The following is a 17,826-nucleotide window of genomic DNA, read 5'->3' as shown; positions in this document are numbered from 1 at the left end:
ATATCAATGGTTTCGTTAATCTGCATCTAATCAAATACTTTATTTAGCACTTTCCTAGGGAAAAAATCAGGCTTCCCTGATGGCTCAGTGGTGAAGAATCTACCTGCTATCCCTGGGTTGGGAAGATCCCCTGGAGAAGGAAATGGCAACCCACTCCTTTGTTGTATTCTTACCTGGGAAATCCCATGGGCAGAGGAGACTGGCAGGGCTACATTCCTTGGGGTCACAAGAGTCAGACAGGACTCAGCGACTAAACAGCAACAGGGAAGAAATCATTCACTTACACTCCAGATATACAACCCCTTAAAACAATATTCATATTTGTTAAGCCTTCAGGTCAGTTTAGTCGCTCAGTCGTGTCCAGCTCTTTGCTACTCCAAGGACTGCAGCATGCCATGCTTCCCTGTCCATCACCAAATCCTGGAGCTTACTCAAATTTCTGTCCATAGAGTCAGTGATGCCTTCCAACCATCTCATCCTCTGTTGTTCCCTTCTCCTCTTGCCTTCAATCTTTCCCAGTGAGTCAGTTCTTTGCATCAGGTGGCCAAAGTACTGGAGTTTCAGCTTCAGTATCAGTCCTTCCAATGAATATTCAGGACTGATTTCCTTTAGGATGGACTGGTTGGATCTCCTTGCAGTCCAAGGGGCTCTCAAGAGTCTTCTCCACAGTTCAAAAGCATCAATTCTTTGAACTTCTCCACAGTTCAAAAGTATCAATTCTTCAGCACTTAGCTTTCTTTACGGTCTAACTCTCACATTCATACATGACTACTAGAAAAACCATAGCTTTGACTAGAGGGACCTTCATTGGCAAAGTAATGTCTCTGCTTTTTAATATGCTGTCTAGATTGGTCATAGCTTTTCCCCCAAGGAGCAAGCATCTTTTCATTTCATGGCTGCAGTCACCATCTGCAGTGATTTTGGAGACCAAAAAAATAAAGTTTCTGATTCCACTGTTTCCCCATCTATTTGCCATGAAGTGATGGGACCGAATGCCACGATCTTAGTTTTCTGAATGTTGAGTTTTAAGCCAACTTTTTCACTTTCCTATTTCACTTTCATCAAGAGGCTCTTCAGTTCTTCGCTTTCTGCCATAAAGGTGGTGTCATCTGCATATCTGAGGTTATTGATATTTCTCCCAGCAATCTTGATTCCAGCTTGTGCTTCATCTAGTCCAGGATTTCTCTGCATATAAGTTAAATAAGCAGAGGGACAGTATGCAGCCTTGATGTACTCCTTTCCTGATTTGGAACCAGTCTGTTGTTCCATGTCCAGTTCTGTTGCTTCTTGACCTGCATACAGATTTCTCAAGAGACAGGTCAGGTGGTCTAGTATTTCCATTTCATTAAGAATTTTCCACAGTTTGTTGTGATCCACACAAAAGCTTTGGCATAGTCAATAAAGCAGTAGTAGATGTTTTTCTAGAACTCTCTTGATTTTTCGATGATCCAACAGATGTTGGCAATTTGATCTCTGGTTCCTCTGCCTTTTCTAAATCCAGTTTGAATATCTGGAAGTTCATGGTTCACATACTGTTGAAACCTGGCTTGGAGAATTTTGAGCATTACTTTGCTAGTGTGTGAGATGGGTGCTGGTAATGCTTCCTAAGGCCCACTTGACTTCGTATTCCAGGATGTTTGGCTCTAGGTGAGTGATCACACCATTGTCGTTATCTAGGTCATGAAGATCTGTTTTGTATTGTTCTTCTGTATATTCTTGCCACCTCTTCTTAATATCTTCGGCTTCTGTTAGGTCCAGACCATTTCTGTCCTTTATTGTGCCCATCTCTGCAGTGAAATGTTCCCTTGGTATCTCTAATTTTCTAGTCTTTCCCATTGTATTGTTTTCCTCTATTTCTTTGCACTGATCACTGAGGAAGGCTTTCTTATCTCTCCTTGATATTCTTTGGAATTCTGCATTCAAACGGCCGTATCTTTCCTTTTCTCCTTTGCCTTTAGCTTCTCTTCTTTTCTCAGCTGTTTGTAAGACCTCCTGAGACAACCATTTTGCCTTTTTGCATTTCTTTTTTTTGTTAAGCCTTACCAAAGCCAAAATTTTAGGCATTTAGGATATGAGGGTAAATCCTCAGGACAGATTCCATGACAGCATGCCTGCTGTTGCTTTTTACTGTGGAAATACATAACATGCTGTATCCTTCAGTGGCCATAGAGTTAGTCTCTGTTTGAAAATTTAATTGTTAACGGTTGTCAAGTAGCATAACTGGGTGGGCAGTTGGAAAGGCCAGATTCCAAATGGCCTTTGGAATCTACATGATTGGATAAGTTACTTAACTTTTAGTTAAGCTTTTGTTGGAGATAATACCTTCTTATCATAGGAGATTGTAACTATTACTGAGATTAAAGAGCCCAGTAGCATGTTAGATATGTACAAAGTAGGCATGCCTGCAAGTCACTTCCGTCCTATCTGACTCTTTGTGACCCTACGGACTGTCAGGTTTCCCTGTCCACTGGTGTTCTCCAGGCAAGAATACTGGAGTGGGTATCATACACTTGCTCCACAGGATTGAACCCAATCTGCATTGGCAGGCGGGTTCTTTACCAGTGAGCCACCTAAAGTATAGCAAATGCTATATACATTATGGTTAATATTATTTTCCATTTGCTAATAATAAATTTCAATGAGGTAGATCCATGCATCTTTAAGTAATCCCATAAAATTTTAAATCTCTATGAAATGTATCTGGGAACTTAACTCATGTAAAAAGATCTGAGTTCTCAACATAATTGGGATCTAAAAAAATGGTCTGACCAAAAAATTATAGGAAAGATGGAGCCATAAGAATTATTACCTAAATTGTAAGAGTGCCCAGAAAATTCCACTGTTTCTCCCAATAGTGTGCTCATCTGAATTTATTGTCAGGCAGTTTCCTTGTGCTGTCCAAAGTACTAAAATTCAAATCAAAAGTTTATCAATGGAATGAAAGCATTTAGCTTTATATATTAAACATATAAACAATACTCTTAGACTCAGAAAATAGAAGTCAAAATGCTTACCAGCAGCTGCAATTCCAATGAAAACAGAGGCTGTGTAGAAGGACCATGGGAAAGGCTGGATAAAAACGGCAATGTACATGCTAAAATATAACAGGTCAACGTATTACAGTCAAACAATACCTGAAACAGAATGTCAATTATGCCTTCTAGGAATCAATTCTGAGGGATCTCTTCTTTCAAAATTCAAGCTATAAAGGGCTTCTCCAGTGTTGGAAAAAAGAGGACAAATGTCATTTCTTAACTTACTATTTCAAATTTGTGAACTCAAACATTGAATGAAGGTTTGCGACTTGCCTTTGCCAAAGAGCTCAGCACACAGTGGGACTACAGTTCTGTAGCCCAGAAAAAATTTAATTCCCATTAATCTACTTGATACAAAATAAGATTATTACCTGAGTTCTTTTCAAGCCTATAGAAAGAGGTTTTTGGATATTATATACATTAGTGGCAAAAGAAAAGCAAATATACACAAATCCCATCACTTTATAACAATAGTACCACTAAGCATCAAGTAGAGAGCCAAACCTCTAAAACACTACCTATAATCTATTCCAACCAAGTCAGCAAGTTCAAAGCACAAGTTTACTATGTCCTTGAAAGAAGCTGAAGGCATTCTAATTAAATAAAAGAAAACGGGATTACTTACCTGTAAAATAAACCACTAGCAAACATAGAGAGTTGAGGTCCTACAATGGCAACCACTGATGGTGTAATCAAATTTGAAGCAGAGAACACTCCATATATAATTGCCATGCTGCACACATAACATACAAAAGAGAAAAAAAAAAAAAACTCTTGAAACACTGTCTCAAAGCTCAATTTTTTTCAAACCTAATTAGAGTCTACAGTTTTGTGGTTTTTTTGCAATAACCACTCATATTCTTTAGTCAGAATTCATAACTACATCCTTGCACTGAATGTCACATTAAAGTTTTCACTTGTTCAAAATATTGAAGTCCTGTTAAATGAAAAGAATCAGTCTGCCTTGGACAATATGATTTTTAATATACCAGTGAATTATTATAGCAGCTAACACAACCCCATGAAGAACATATTATTTTTTATGGAAAAGAGAAGTGAAATACAGAGGGGTCAAGTAACTTGTCAAAAGTACAGCTGGACAGCTAGTCAATGGTGGAACCAGAATCTCATCCCTGGGAATCTGATTCCAGAGGCCCTCATCAACCAGTCTGCCCTACAGATTTAGCTGACAACTCCTGGCAGTGGCATGAAATCTCACTGCTATAAATAATCATGTAGCTATAACTTGTTTAAACCAGAATTTATTTAACTCAACATAATGGCTCACTCTTGAGTCCCTTGTCTGCAAGCAGATCCAACCAGTCCATCCTAAAGGAGATCAGTCCTGGGTGTCCATTGGTAGGACTGATGTTGAAGCTGAAACTCCAATATGTTGGCCACCTGATGCGAAGAGCTGACTCATTTGAAAAGATCCTGATGCTGGGAAATATTGAGGGCAAGAGAAGGGGATGACAGAGGATGAGATGGTTGGATGGCATCACTGACTCAATGCACATGGGTTTGGGTGGACTCCGAGAGGTGGTAATGGACAGGGAGGCCTGGCGTGCTGCGCTTCAATTCAGTTCAGTTCAGTTGCTCAGTCGTGTCCAACTCTTTGCAACTCCACGAATCGCAGCACACCAGGCCTCTCTGTCCATCATCAACTCCTGGAGTTCACTCAGACTCATGTCCATTGAGTTGGTGATGCCATCCAGCCATCTCATCCTCTGTCGTCCCCTTCTCCTCCTGCCCCCAATCCCTCCCAGCATCAGGGTCTTTTCCAATGAGTCAACTCTTCACATGAGGTGGCCAAAGTATTAGAGTTTCAGCTTTAGCATCAGTCCTTCCAATGAATAGCCAGGACTGATCTCCTTTAGGATGGACTGGTTGGATCTCCTTGCAGTCCAAGGGACTCTCAAGAGTCTTCTCCAACACGACAGTTCAGAAGCCTCAATTCTTCAGTGCTCAGCTTTCTTCACAGTCCAACCCTCACATCCATACCTGACCACTGGAAAAACCATAGCCTTGACTAGACGGACCTTTGTTGGCAAGGTAATATCTCTGCTTTTCAATATGCTATCTAGGTTGGTCATAACTTTTCTTCAAAGGAGTAAGCGTCTTTTAATTTCATGGCTGCAGTCACCATCTGCAGTGATTTTGGAGCCCCCCAAAATAAAGTCTGACACTGTTTCCACTGTTTCCCTATCTATTTCCCATGAAGTGATGGGACCAGAAGCCATGATCTTTGTTTTCTGAATGTTGAGCTTTAAGCCAACTTTTTCGCTCTTTCGCTTTCATCAAGAGGCTTTTTAGTTCCTCTTCACTTTCTGCCATAAGGGTGGTGTCATCTGCATATCCAAGGTTACTGATATTTCTCCCAGTAATCTTGATTTCAGCTTGTGCTTCTTCCAGCCCAGCGTTTCTCATGATGTACTCTGCATATAAGTTAAATAAGCAGGGTGACAATATACAGCCTTGACGTACTCCTTTTCCTATTTGGAACCAGTCTGTTGTTCCATGTCCAGTTCTAACTGTTGCTTCCTGACCTGCATACAAATTTCTCAAGAGGTATTCTCATCTCTTTCAGAATTTTCCAGTTTATTGTGATCCACACAGTCAAAGGCTTTGGCATAGTCAATAAAGCAGAAATAGATGTTTTTCTGGAACTTTCTTGCTTTTTTGATGATTCAGCAGATGTTGGCAATTTGATCTCTGGTTCCTCTGGCCTTTTCTAAAACCAGCTTGAACATCTGGAAGTTCACGGTTCACGTACTAATGAAGTCTGGCTTGAAGAATTTTGCAGTGCTGTGGTTCATGGGGTCACAAAGAGTCGGACGCGACTGAACTGAACTGAATGGTTCACTTGAACATTATTCAGCTATTGCAGCCCTGGTCCCAGTATACATGTAGCAAAGTGTGACTAAGACCATTTCAAAAGTTTATAAGCCACTATTTATAAATCCAAAGTAAATCATTCTTTAGCTTGTATAAATTTCTCAAATACCAATGATTCTTTCCCCTGTTCTTTACAATATATATATGAAGAAAACACATTAGTAAAAATTGTGATATTATTATTCAGTTCAGTTCAATCACTCAGTCGTGTCCGACTCTTTGCGACCCCATGAAATGGCAGCACGCCAGGCCTCCCTGTCCATCACGAACTCCTAGAGTTCACTCAGACTCACATCCATCGAGTCCGTGATGCCATCCAGCCATCTCATCCTCGGTCGTCCCCTTCTCCTCCTGCCCCCAATACCTCCCAGCATCAGAGTCTTTTCCAATGAGTCAACTCTTCACATGAGGTGGCCAAAGTATTGGAGTTTCAGCTTTAGCATTATTCCTTTCAAAGAAATCCCAGGGCTGATCTCCTTCAGAATGGACTGGTTGGATCTCCTTGCAGTCCACGGGACTCTCAAGAGTCTTCTCCAATACCACAGTTCAAAAGCATCAGTTCTTCGGCGCTCAGCTTTCTTCACAGTCCAACTCTCACATCCATATCTGACCACTGGAAAAACCATAGCCTTGACTAGATGGACCTTTGTTGGCAAAGTAATATCTCTGCTTTTCAATATGCTATCTAGGTTGGTCATAACTTTTTTTCCAAGGAGTAAGCGTCTTTAGTCACTTAGAAAAATGGACATTAACATTCTTATACTCTGAAGTATTATACATAAGATCAGGTTGAGGTTAGATAACAAAGAACCAAATAAGAAGAGTTGGGGAGGGTGGAAGGGGGAGCTGACCACAATCTACATTTAACCATAGAGAAATTAAGAAATCTGTTTGTGTTTATATGCATGTATGAGTTACATTCCCAACTTCAATCACAATGTACTAGGGACCTATGAAGAGCTTTTCACTTCATTTTCTCCACCTGTAAAATTGCCAATAAACACCTTAAACACCTTAACTGAAATCTAAAAGCTCCTGATGACAGTATATTAATAATTATGAAATTAGAAAAACAGGAAGACCAACAAACATTTCAAGAGTCTTATAAAACATCCTCTGTTTAGGATTGGGAAGATGTAATTATGACAATACCTGAGTGCTTATTAAATGCCAGCCACTCTGCTAAGTGCTTTACACACATTAACCTGAGCAAGGAAACTGATCACATAAAAGCAATTTCCTAAAATACCACAGCAATTAAGTTTTGAACCTCCTATTTCAAACTCAGTGTCTAATTCTACTTGAAACCTAAACTCATCACCTTAACAGTCTAGATACAAAGAAGAAAAAACAATCCAATCACAGTATCTTATGTTGTCTGTGACTCTGACGAACTTTTAAGCAATTTCTAGGATATACAAAGTAGAACCAATCATAGAGTACGATACCTGGTATATCCACTGCCATGAAAATCTGTACTATTTAGGCTCCTGATGACAGTTTGCTGTGTAGAAAATAAAACTAATCAATGAAAACGTTTTGTAATCTCCCTCCCCCTCAGAAAATCTGTCTCCAAGTAGTGAGAATAAAGTAAAAATTCAAGATGCTGGATACTTAATACAGAAATCCCAACAGGAGAGAAGGGAAAGGACTACAGAATGGAAAGCAAACCAAAGGCGGGCAGGTCGGGTGGGGCGGGCTGAAGACCATCTATAACTAGGCTTTACGTTTATTCCCTTAACTGTCCAAGTACTAATATAGTCCTTAATACAGGTAAAAAAATGAATAGGTCAATATATAAACCCCAAATCAGATCAGAGAAATAAACGACCCCACTAAGAGATGTCTGACACATGAACTCAAATCTTATCAGGGAAAACGAGGAAGTGTTAGGAGACAAAATAAAAGGTGAAACTTAAGCGTACTATTAGACATAACGTTATCATTTTTGGAATGCATTATGACAAACACTGCAAAGGAGGGGAACAAAGTCCAACTCACCGCTACATTTCCACAAGTTTGAAAGGCGGTGAAGATAAACATAAAGGCAATTCCTAAAATAATGATGTTGAAAAGCTTTTTAGATTCCGGGGACATTTTGGCTCAACTCTGCTGGAAGTCAGCAGTACCCCAGGGCAGTCAGTCAGCTCTCCTCCAGGTGAACCCACTGTAATCCTGGGAGAAGAAATGAGATGGTGAGAGGAGGCAGATCCAGGAGCAGGGCAGCCAAGCAGTCAACTTCCAGGTCTTGGAGCAGAATTCGGAGCTTAGGGTGAAGTTCTCCCCACAGGCTTAGCTAGGAACTTTCTAACACACGATTCGAGTAGGGAAGGACCCAACACCTTGAGAAGAGGAAAGAACGTTGCTGCTCCAAGTTGAGGAGCCAAGAGAGGATCAGCAGTCAAGGGCGAGATGTAGCAGCCGGTACGGCCCCGCCGCCTCGCCCTGACTCACCTCAGGTCAGGCGACCCGGTCACCTGACCGCAGCCGAGACGCCGGCCACTAGGCTCGCTGGGAATTGTAGTCCAGGGCGGCCGGGGAAGCGCAAGCTCGCGGCTAGGGCTCCCGCATCCACTCGGAGGGAGCAGGGAGGACCTCGAGGGCTCCGGAAAGGCGGAGGCTAAAATGTGGAACCCAGCGAAGGAGTCAGGAATTGAGGAAGGAGGCCTGGAGGCCGCGAAGCCGGTCATAGGAGACGGAACCACAGAGGGGCAAGGTGAACGAATACCCCTTAACAGAGAGGGCGGAGGTTCCAGCAGCAAAGCTGAGAGATTAGAAACTGGCACGAAAAGAAGGCGGAGCCCAGCAGGGGAGCCCCTCCCTTTCCTCCTGTCACAACGGGCCTCGCAGCCGGAAGGAGCGTTTCGCGGGCTTTCCAACTGTCGGCCAATCGCGCTCCCCCTCCCAGCTGCAGTGACTCCGCGCTTTTCGACCCGCCCGCCGACTCTGCGCAAGCGCGCCGGACAGGGGCGGGGCGCGTGGCAGGGACGTTGAGGGGCGGGGTGAGATGAGCCAATCAGAAGATTCATTTCCGGGTGGCGCGGGCGCCATTTTGTGAGGAGGGATATAAACGGGCGCTGCAGCCGCCGCCGGCCCAGTTGCTTCTCTGGTGGAGTCGGTTGGGCCCTTCTCTTCTAGACGTTTCCAGTTCGGCCTTTCCAAACGTCTCCACGCGGAAACCAACCGCCAGGAAAGAGGCGCGGCGTCGAGCCGAGCTAACCTGAGGAAACCGCTGCCGCTGCAGCCGAGCTCGCGGGCCCGCCGGGGCGTTAGTTCGTCGGCGCGTAGCCCCGGCCCGACTCTCCAGAGCCATGAGTTACGGTCGCCCGCCTCCCGATGTGGAGGGCATGACCTCCCTCAAGGTGGATAACCTAACCTACCGCACCTCGCCCGACACCCTGAGGCGCGTGTTCGAGAAGTACGGGCGCGTCGGCGATGTGTACATCCCGCGGGACCGCTACACCAAGGAGTCCCGCGGCTTCGCCTTCGTCCGCTTCCACGACAAGCGCGACGCCGAGGACGCCATGGATGCCATGGACGGAGCCGTACTGGACGGCCGCGAGCTGCGGGTGCAAATGGCACGCTACGGCCGCCCCCCGGATTCGCACCATAGCCGCCGGGGCCCCCCGCCCCGCAGGTACGGGGGCGGCGGCTACGGACGTCGGAGCCGCAGGTAAGCAGGCGGGCGTCGCGGCCGGGGCTCCGGGAGGGCCTGGCTGACTCACAAAGGCCCACGGGGACACGTGGTGGCGGTCGGGCCGAGTCGGCGGGGCGCGGGAGGGCGGGGACCCGGGCTCGCGACCAGGGAAATGGCGTCTGGCGGCGAGATAATGGCGGCCTGGGCGGGCGGGAGCACGCGGGCGGGGCCGCCGAACCCTGACGCGCCGCTGTCCCTGTCCGCAGCCCTAGGCGGCGTCGCCGCAGCAGATCCCGGAGTCGGAGCCGGTCCAGGTCCCGGAGTCGATCTCGCTACAGCCGCTCCAAGTCCCGGTCCCGCACTCGCTCAAGATCGCGATCCACCTCCAAGTCCAGATCGGCGCGAAGATCCAAGTCCAAGTCCTCGTCGGTCTCCAGATCTCGCTCGCGGTCCAGATCCAGGTCTAGGTCCAGGAGTCCTCCACCCGTGTCCAAGAGGGAATCCAAGTCCAGGTCGCGATCCAAGAGTCCTCCCAAGTCTCCGGAAGAGGAAGGAGCGGTGTCCTCTTAAGCAAATGGTAAGGTTCGCGCGACTCCGAGACTTCACGGCCCGAATTCAGAAATGGGGTTTGTAGTAGTTGTTTTGTTCCGTATTAACATAAAATTGGCTCCTGATGTTAGGAGTACTGCTCTGAGCTAACTCGGCTTTGGGAGTTATACTGAAGAGGGGTCTGCAGAAAGGATGTGTATAAAGCTTAGATAATGGCTGTTTCATGAACTGTTTTGAGACCTATTAATGAAAATGACTATTTCTTGCTGTTTTTATCCAACGTCTGCATTTTCCCCTTTAAAGCTGCGGTCTCCTGTTTGATAAAAGAATATTGGCCAGTATTGCAGATTTTAACTGATTTGGCTGATCCTCCAGGGACCAGTTTCTGTGGGCGTGTATTGGAGCAGGTTTGTCTTTAAATGTTAAAGATGCACTATCCTCTTAGAGAAAACAATCAGTTCAACTATTGTTGTACTGACTGGGACTTCATATTCTAATGGATGTGGCAAACGAATTGCGAAAAAGAAGCAATGAACTTTTGGAATCAAAAGTTTACAGGTATTGATTGCACTGGGTGGGGAAAGGATAGTGTGTCTTTAACTCTCAAATTGTTTGGTCCTATTTTTTAAAAGGAAAGGGCCCTAAGTAGCTCAGATGTTAAAGCATTCTAAAATGCCAATGGTTTCATTTGAAAACTAAAAACTTAAAATATACTGACTAATTGTTTTGTTTGGATACAGCCCAACCCTCCCCCATCCTTTTTTTTTTTTTTTCTACTTTTTTATCCCCCCTTACCATTTTTCACCTTGGTCATTTGGCCAAGAATACATAACATAAACACACATTTTTAGTGCTGATGGTAACCTTTGTGAAAGTTTCCTAATTGGGCCTTTAAAAAAATGGATAATGGCTGGTTGGAACCTTTCTGTAACCTACTGGTTTCACCAGATCCTTAGTAAGTACTGAAATTGAAACCATGTGCACTTTTGGTGATTTTGTTAATGGAAGGTAAACTGAGCTTGTTTCTTTTCAAACCTAGATGTGTCGACAAGCAACATAAAGAAGGACTTGGGGGAAAGGACCACTTACCCGGTAGTACTCAGTCCATCAGAAGAGTCCTTGGAACAAGCAACTGGCTATTGAAAAGGTTATTTTGTAACATTTTGTCTAACTTTTTACTTGTTTTAAGCTTTGCCTCAGGTGGCAAACTCATTTTATGTGCCATTTTTTTTGCTGTTATTCAAATTTCTTGTAATTTAGTAAGGTGAACGACTTCAGATTTCATTATTGACTTGGATATTTGAGGTAAATTTTCCTTTTTGTTTATATAGTGCTGACTTTTTTTGTTTGGAATTAAACAGATTGGTAACCTAATTTGTGGCCTCCTGACTTTTAAGGAAACGTGTGCAGCCATTACACACAGCCTAAAGCTGTCAAGAGATTGACTCAACATTGCCTTCCTACCTTAAAATTAAAACCCTACAAAAGTTGGTGTAAATTTATTTGTATATGTTATTTACCTTCAGGTCTAAATGGTAAACAGAACCCAAATTTGTATAAAGACTTTTCAGGTGAAAAGACTTGATTTTTATTTTTTTTTTTTTTTTGGGAAGGATTGTTTACCAAACACAATTCTAATCTCTTCTCTTATGTATTTTTGTGCACTAGGCGCAGTTGTGTAGCAGTTGAGTAATGCTGGTTAGCTGTTAAGGTGGCGTGTTGCAGTGCAGAGTGCTTGGCTGTTTCCTGTTTTCTCCTGATTGCTCCTGTGTAAAGATGCCTTGTCGTGCAGAAACAAATGGCTGTCCAGTTTATTAAAATGCCTGACAACTGCACTTCCAGTCACCCGGGCCTTGCATATAAATAATGGAGCATACAGTGAGCACATCTAGCGATGATAAATACACCTTTTTTTTTTTTCTTCCTCTTCCCCCCAAAATGGTAAATCTGATCATCTTCATGTACGAACTTAAAATATGGAAAATGTTAAGGAAGCAAACAAATGGTTTGTAATTTTGTAAGTACTTATAACATGGTGTATCTTTTTGCTCATGAATATTCTGTACTATAGCCATTGTTTCTGTAGTTTAATTAAAACGTTTTCTTGGTGTTAGCTTTTCTCAGAATATGTTGTTGATCTTTTTTCCCCTCTCATTTATTTGAAAGACCTGTGCAATTATCTTGTGAATGTTACTGACTGTATAGAATGAAAGTGAATGTTTGGTAGTTGATTTCCCCCCCCCACCCCAAGTTAAAAAGTGGAAATGCCAGGTCAGCACCTACTCTCCTCAATGCTCTAAGGTAGCACTTTGTTAAAAGTTGAATAACCCCCTTCTTATAACCTAATTTATGCCCTATTTTAATAATTTAGGAACAATCCAGGTTCTTTTATTATAGTTTTAATTTTTGTCTTAATGGTTATGTGACCCATCACAGTCTAAAGCCAGCAGATCTGACCATCTTCAAACCCACTGTACTCAAGAAGCTGAAGTGGTCTGAGTCACATAGTTGGCTTGCCAGGTTGCTGAGCAGTATTGACATTGTCCCGAAACAGTTTTTAGGTGTAATTCAGATTGTCCTTTGCAAAGGAGATGACCAGCATTTCAACAGTATGTCTTCCTGGAAGGGCAGATTCTGCTATATCTTCTTTGTCTGCACCAAAAGACTCCAGAGGAATATGGACACATTTCATGTCCCACTTGTAGAGCAAAGCTTCAAGTGACCAGTCAGCACTGAAAAAAATAAATTACTTTTTAAAAAACAAGCTTTTCTTGTTTTACTTTAGATATGTTCTCATTTTTTCCTTAAGTTAGACACTGAATGAGTAGTAAGGCTTGCATTAACTTTAATAAAACTGGGAGTAAACCAGGATTCAGGCTTACCTTCTTACCTGGTAAGTAGACCACAATTTGACTTTGGGGTTCTTTTGCATCAAAAAGTAAACTGTAGTTAGAATGTCCTCAAAGTCTGGGAAGAAAAGACTTTTTAATAAACTTTTAATTCCATTGTATCTGTGGTTAAATTGACTCCTGAGAAGAAAAAAAGGTTTACCTTCTGGTTCAAAGAATACATCAGATGCAAGAATAATGTCTTGTGGTGGTAGAGCCAGAAGATCCCGAGATATATGACCCCAGGTGAGTCCTACAACATGGACCTGAGGCAGATCATTCATTTGGCAGCTTTGCTGACAGATTTCTAGGCAGTGAGGCAACTCCGAACTGTCAGACAGTGTAACTTCAGCTCCACATTTTGCAGCCACGATTCCTGGAAGGCTCACTCCAGCACCAATCTAATAAGTTCAAAGGTTTTGCTTAGAACTGCAACAAGTTGTGGATCTTGGCAAATGATTTCTCATTTCATGCTTGCATTGGCCTTTAAGTACAGGGTCAGTGTAAATTTGAATTTTCCATGTCTATAAAACACCATTCAACACTTACTTCCTTTAAACTTATGACAGTTCTAACTGGGTCAAAGGAGTTGGTCTATTTCACCATTTTAAAGGGCCCTCAACTGCAACTACAGGTTTGAACTGGGAAGCTCTGTAACTAGGACTCTGCAGTCCAGTTTCTTGAGTCCTGCGATGTGGGAACCACCACCTGTTTTACATGGATTTTGAGTTTTGTGAAGGGTGGGTGCTCCAATCACTGAGCTGTTTGAGGATCAACCATTTCCAAATGGGACCATATCTTGAGCAGTTCCATTGTTTAGGATGTCCAGGGCATTATAGCACTATAGTGACCTTCAGTCACTTTAGTTCTCATGATCTATAAGGAGCTGCTAATTATGATACCAGGTCTCTAGAAGCTCAGTGGGTGACTTGAATGTACCACAAGCCATTAAGTTACTACCAATTTTAAGTAACATGGCTAAAGTCTGACAGGTCTACAGCATGACTTTACTTGGGATTTTTCCAGTTGGGTCTTTAGGGCAGCAAAGGACTTACACTTTGCATAATACTAAGAAGTCCCTTCATAAACATTACTATTGCTATGGATTGAAACATACTTCCTGTTCAAGGGTCAGCACTCAGATTCCCAACCTTTTTTGAGTAGCTAAAAACCGTCACTACTTTGAGCCCGAATTATGCACCAAATGCCTTCATTTCATTTACATGCTTTTGCAAAAGATAAGTGTCCTTAACCTTCTGATTTGTCTTCAGCCTTTGGGTTTAAGCATAGTACCATTTCTGCAAATGACTTAAGTTTACTTCTGTAAGCCTTTCAGCAGTCAAGCCAGGTGGAGTAGTGAGAAAGCACTGTATACATTTTAAAACTAATCTCAAGATTTTCAAAGATGAAAGCAGTTTTTCAAGAAAGGCTGCAGTGGTATAGTAGAGCCTGGATGACCCTGTTGGGACACCCTAGAAAGATGGCCTCAAAGACTGCTTCCACGCCAAGATTCCTTAAGATTAGTCAATGGGTTTCACTTATACTTTAAAAAGTGTTTTTAACTCACCTGCCATGGAGACTGACCACATCATCCCTGACTTAAAAATATCTAACAAAACGCAATAACCAGCATACAGACTTATAATCTAGGATTTTTGCAAACCTCAAGGGCACTTTTACCTCTAAGACAGCCTTGCCTGGCAGAGATCCTCTGTGAAACCACAAGTACTGGGCCAGGACCACAGCACAGGGCCAAACATACATTCCATATTGAAGATGCAGGACCTGAAAAGAAATGTTTTATATCCCATAAATAACAACATAACATAAACAACATGCTGGAAGTCAGAATATTTATACAATTACTGAATGCGTGGCACTGGCATCCATTACAAAAATGACAATTCCTTGTTCTCTAGTTTACCTCCTGTGGGTGGGTAAGTGAAGTGAGTCGCTCAGTCATGTCTGACTCTGTGACCCGTGGACTACAGTCCATAGAATTGTCCAGGCCAGAATACTGGAGTGGGTAGCCTTTCCCTTCTCCAGGGGATCTTCCCAACACAGGCCTCCCACATTGTAGGCAGATTCTTTACCAGCTGAGCCACAATGGAAGCCCAAGAATATTGGAGTGGGTAGCCTATCCCTTCTCCAGTGGATCTTCCCGACCCAGGAATTGAACCAGGGTCTCCACTGAAGCGACTTAGCAGCGGCAGCAGCTCCTGCATTGCAGGTGGATTCTTTTACCAACTGAGCCATCAGAGAAGCCCCCTGCGTGGGGGAGAGGGAATATAAAACCATAATAAAATGTGATAAGCACTTATTTTTCCTTTTTGTGATAAACATTCTTCATAATTCACTTAACTAGAATTTATCCAGGGCCTGAGTGGCTTGTGGCTTAGTGGCTATTTTAGGCTGAGGATGTAACTCATGGAATATGTGTGTGTGTGTATATATATATGTATGTGTGTGTGTGTGTGTGTATCTTACTGTGGAGAGACAACAAGCAAATATTTTCGGTAATAATGCTACCAGCACAGTGTAACAGGGATGTGAGAGTAATGGGGGTGGGCAGTGACCACAAGGTGGTTGCTCAAGATAGGGAGAGGATGATTCAAAGGCCAAGGCCTCTCCCAGGGCCCTCTCCCTGGCAGTGTGGGCCTGAGGGCTGGTGGCAGGGTTGCATAGTACAAACATCGGTCAGAGGGGAAGCAAAGACCAGACTTGTGGTGCCTTGTAGGCCACCAGAAGTTTAGCTTTTTATTTAAGTGCAGTGAGAAGATACTGGAGGGTTTAAGCTAGGCATAACCTGGTAACGGGCTTCCCTGGTGGCTCAGGTGGTAAAGAAGCCACCTGCAATGCAGAAGGCCAGGCGTTGATCCCTGGGTTGGGAAGATCCCCTGGAGAAGGAAATGGTTACCTACTCCAGTACTCTTGCTGGGAAATCGCCTGGAAAGAGGAAGCTGACGGGCTACAGCCCATGGGGTCACAAAGAGACAAAACTGAGCAACAGCACAAGCAGGAACGTGCTAATGCTAAGGAGGAACAGTGTGGTTCTAGGATGGCATCTCAGATGAGGTCTGAGTAGAGCTGTCCTGGAGTTAGGAAGGCAGGCAACTTGTAAAGCCTTTGGGGCGGCACTGAATCATGAGGATGGTATTTAGGGAGGCAAGGTTAACAGCTCACAACTCTGGAATAAGCCTGCCTGAGTTCAAACTTGAGAAATGTAATTTATCAATACTAGCTGTGTGACCTCACTCAAGTTATTTAACCTGTGCTTCAGTTTCCTCAACTGCAAAACACTATCTTCATAGAATGTCAGGAAAATTCAATGAAAACTAGTTAGTACAAAGTATACAAAGTTAGTGACTGTTAAACTGCAAAACTGCAAGTCTGTTTCATAAAGGGTGCCCCTGCCAGGGTGATAGGCTGAAAAGGTAAAAATATCAAAGGTGAAGGAACTGAAGGTCTGAACATAATCATTCAATACACTCAACAAAAATATTAGTGCCTAGGCTGCACTAACCCACTGAAATGGCCCACTCTTGTCTGTGGAGTGTGTTTCTAAATAAATACACTTCTTACCTAAAAAAATATACTAAGTGTGAATAAAACAAAAATGCCTGCCCTGGTGGATTTTACCCTGGAGTACAATGAAGGAGTTCTGATCTGAAGTGTGAGTTATCCAGATTTAGGTAATTAAAGAAAAAAGACATATCTTCAACAATACCCCATTACAACATTTTTTTTTTAATTAAAGATGTATCTTTTCACAAGGTGTATCTTCACCCACTTCCTAAATCTGGGAAGAAATCCAAAGGAGAATTTTAACACGAAGGCTTTTAGAGACTGCCAGAAACGGATTCCACACCAGCCTTCAACTCTTAACCTGTTTCTCATATTCAAAACCGTTACTGCCAAGGTCTACCCCACCAGCTGCTGTTAAAATCAAATGAAAAGCTGCAACGTGAAAATGCTTTGAAAAATCGGACGCATAAGAAATATATAATTGCTATTGAGAATTTGGGGGCAGCCATGAGCTGAAAGGAAGCAAGGCCAAGCCCCAGAAACTTTATTTGATCAATGAGTGTTGGAATCCCCTGTCCCAGATAAATCTCAATTAACACGCCCTTCAACAAGATTAAAAAAATTAGGTGTCAAGAATGTCACTTTCCCAGCAAGAAGTATTAGGTATGGAGAAGTTCCCCTTCTCGACATTTAATCTGCCAAAAGGCTTCATACCAAACCGTTTGGCTCTGCGGGTTCACCCGAAGGCTGAATGAAAAAGCCCCTGACCGCCTCCCCTATACCCGTCCCTACAGCCCCAGGCCGGCTGAGAAACATTACCGCCCCAAGGCGATTCCCGCCGGGTGCCTTGGCACGCACCTGCGGGACGCACACCTCCAGTATGGCCCCCTCATCTCCCAGACCCGACCCCTCCGAGAACCGAAAGCGCTGGGCCCGGACCACTTGCCCTCGGAGGCCACCCTCGTCCGAAGAGCAGTCGGTGGCCTCCGTGCGGGCCGGGAGCAGGGGAGAGCGCCGGGCTGCCAGGCTGCCAAGCTGCACGCGCGAGGACCCCCGGGTCGGCTCGGGCCGTCTCCCCGGCGCACGTCAGGTCGCTACTACCCGACGGCAAGCGGGGGAAGCACCCCTCGAGCGACGAAACGACCACGCGGCGAGAACAGACCCCCACACCAGGCAAACGAGACACAGAACAGGTGGACCCGGCGGCTAGCCGGCCGGAAGAGAGCCAAAAAAGACACCTTGCGCGACCGGAAGTGACCGACCGGAAGCGGGCGCAGGAGAGGCGGGGCCGCAACGA

At 43.9% G+C, this 17,826-nt stretch overlaps 3 protein-coding genes across 10 annotated transcripts in view; 1 reads left to right on the top strand and 2 right to left on the bottom strand.

Annotated features, from left to right (window-relative positions):
• MFSD11 (major facilitator superfamily domain containing 11) overlaps positions 1–8,791 on the bottom strand; it is a 28,163-nt gene extending 19,372 nt beyond the window's left edge. Inside the window, exons 1-6 of one of the 3 annotated variants that reach the window (XM_040244590.1) lie at positions 8,385–8,791; positions 7,932–8,105; positions 7,379–7,434; positions 3,661–3,768; positions 3,015–3,094; positions 2,810–2,906 (exon numbers count right to left, since the gene is read on the bottom strand). In XM_040244590.1, coding sequence (XP_040100524.1) covers positions 2,810–2,906; positions 3,015–3,094; positions 3,661–3,768; positions 7,379–7,434; positions 7,932–8,027 — 437 coding nt within the window. In that variant the 5' untranslated portion in view covers positions 8,028–8,105; positions 8,385–8,791. The other 2 variants (XM_040244591.1, XM_040244592.1) reach the window with 2 other exon arrangements.
• Positions 8,792–8,971: 180 nt separating this feature from the next.
• Positions 8,972–12,242, top strand: SRSF2 (serine and arginine rich splicing factor 2). Of its 5 annotated transcripts, XR_005721728.1 has the most exons (5): positions 8,972–9,603; positions 9,834–10,144; positions 10,420–10,523; positions 11,156–11,263; positions 11,785–12,229. XR_005721728.1 is itself a non-coding variant. In XM_040244631.1 (3 exons), exons 1-2 carry the CDS (start codon positions 9,242–9,244, stop codon positions 10,135–10,137), a joined length of 666 nt encoding a protein of 221 aa, XP_040100565.1. In that variant the 5' UTR covers positions 8,972–9,241; the 3' UTR covers positions 10,138–10,144; positions 10,420–12,229. The 5 variants fall into 5 exon arrangements, 2 of the variants coding, with proteins under 2 accessions (XP_040100565.1, XP_040100566.1); XR_005721726.1 differs by having other exon boundaries at positions 11,156–12,229; XR_005721727.1 differs by lacking the exon at positions 10,420–10,523 and having other exon boundaries at positions 8,974–9,603; positions 11,785–12,242.
• Positions 11,708–17,763, bottom strand: METTL23 (methyltransferase like 23). 2 transcript variants are annotated; one of them, XM_040244639.1, is made up of 5 exons: positions 17,388–17,763; positions 14,685–14,789; positions 13,168–13,405; positions 12,999–13,083; positions 11,708–12,848 (listed from the first exon to the last, which is right to left on the bottom strand). In XM_040244639.1, the coding sequence occupies exons 2-5, from the start codon at positions 14,766–14,768 to the stop codon at positions 12,674–12,676; spliced, it is 582 nt and encodes a 193-aa protein (XP_040100573.1). In that variant the 5' UTR covers positions 14,769–14,789; positions 17,388–17,763; the 3' UTR covers positions 11,708–12,673. The 2 variants fall into 2 exon arrangements, with proteins under 2 accessions (XP_040100573.1, XP_040100574.1); XM_040244640.1 differs by lacking the exon at positions 17,388–17,763 and having other exon boundaries at positions 14,702–14,773.
• Between the last annotated feature and the right edge of the window lie 63 nt (positions 17,764–17,826).

The sequence above is a fragment of the Oryx dammah genome, unplaced genomic scaffold, assembly GCF_014754425.2.
Source record: "Oryx dammah isolate SB20612 unplaced genomic scaffold, SCBI_Odam_1.1 HiC_scaffold_8, whole genome shotgun sequence".
Taxonomy (NCBI): domain Eukaryota; kingdom Metazoa; phylum Chordata; class Mammalia; order Artiodactyla; family Bovidae; genus Oryx; species Oryx dammah.
This window is presented reverse-complemented; position numbering and strand designations above follow the sequence as displayed.

What these genes read in the sequence shown, in the direction of transcription:
- SRSF2 (XM_040244632.1), top strand. Translation starts at nt 9,242, where the DNA reads ATGAGTTACGGTCGCCCGCCTCCCGATGTGGAGGGCATGACCTCCCTC. An exon ending in TACGGACGTCGGAGCCGCAG is followed by an intron (nt 9,604 to 9,833) that starts GTAAGCAGGCGG and finishes CCCTGTCCGCAG; the next exon opens with CCCTAGGCGGCGTCGCCGCA.
- METTL23 (XM_040244639.1), bottom strand. Translation starts at nt 14,768, where the DNA reads ATGTATGTTTGGCCCTGTGCTGTGGTCCTGGCCCAGTACTTGTGGTTT. An exon ending in CAGGCAAGGCTGTCTTAGAG is followed by an intron (nt 13,406 to 14,684) that starts GTAAAAGTGCCC and finishes TGAACTTATTAG; the next exon opens with ATTGGTGCTGGAGTGAGCCT. An exon ending in TCTACTTACCAGGTAAGAAG is followed by an intron (nt 12,849 to 12,998) that starts GTAAGCCTGAAT and finishes TATTTTTTTCAG; the next exon opens with TGCTGACTGGTCACTTGAAG.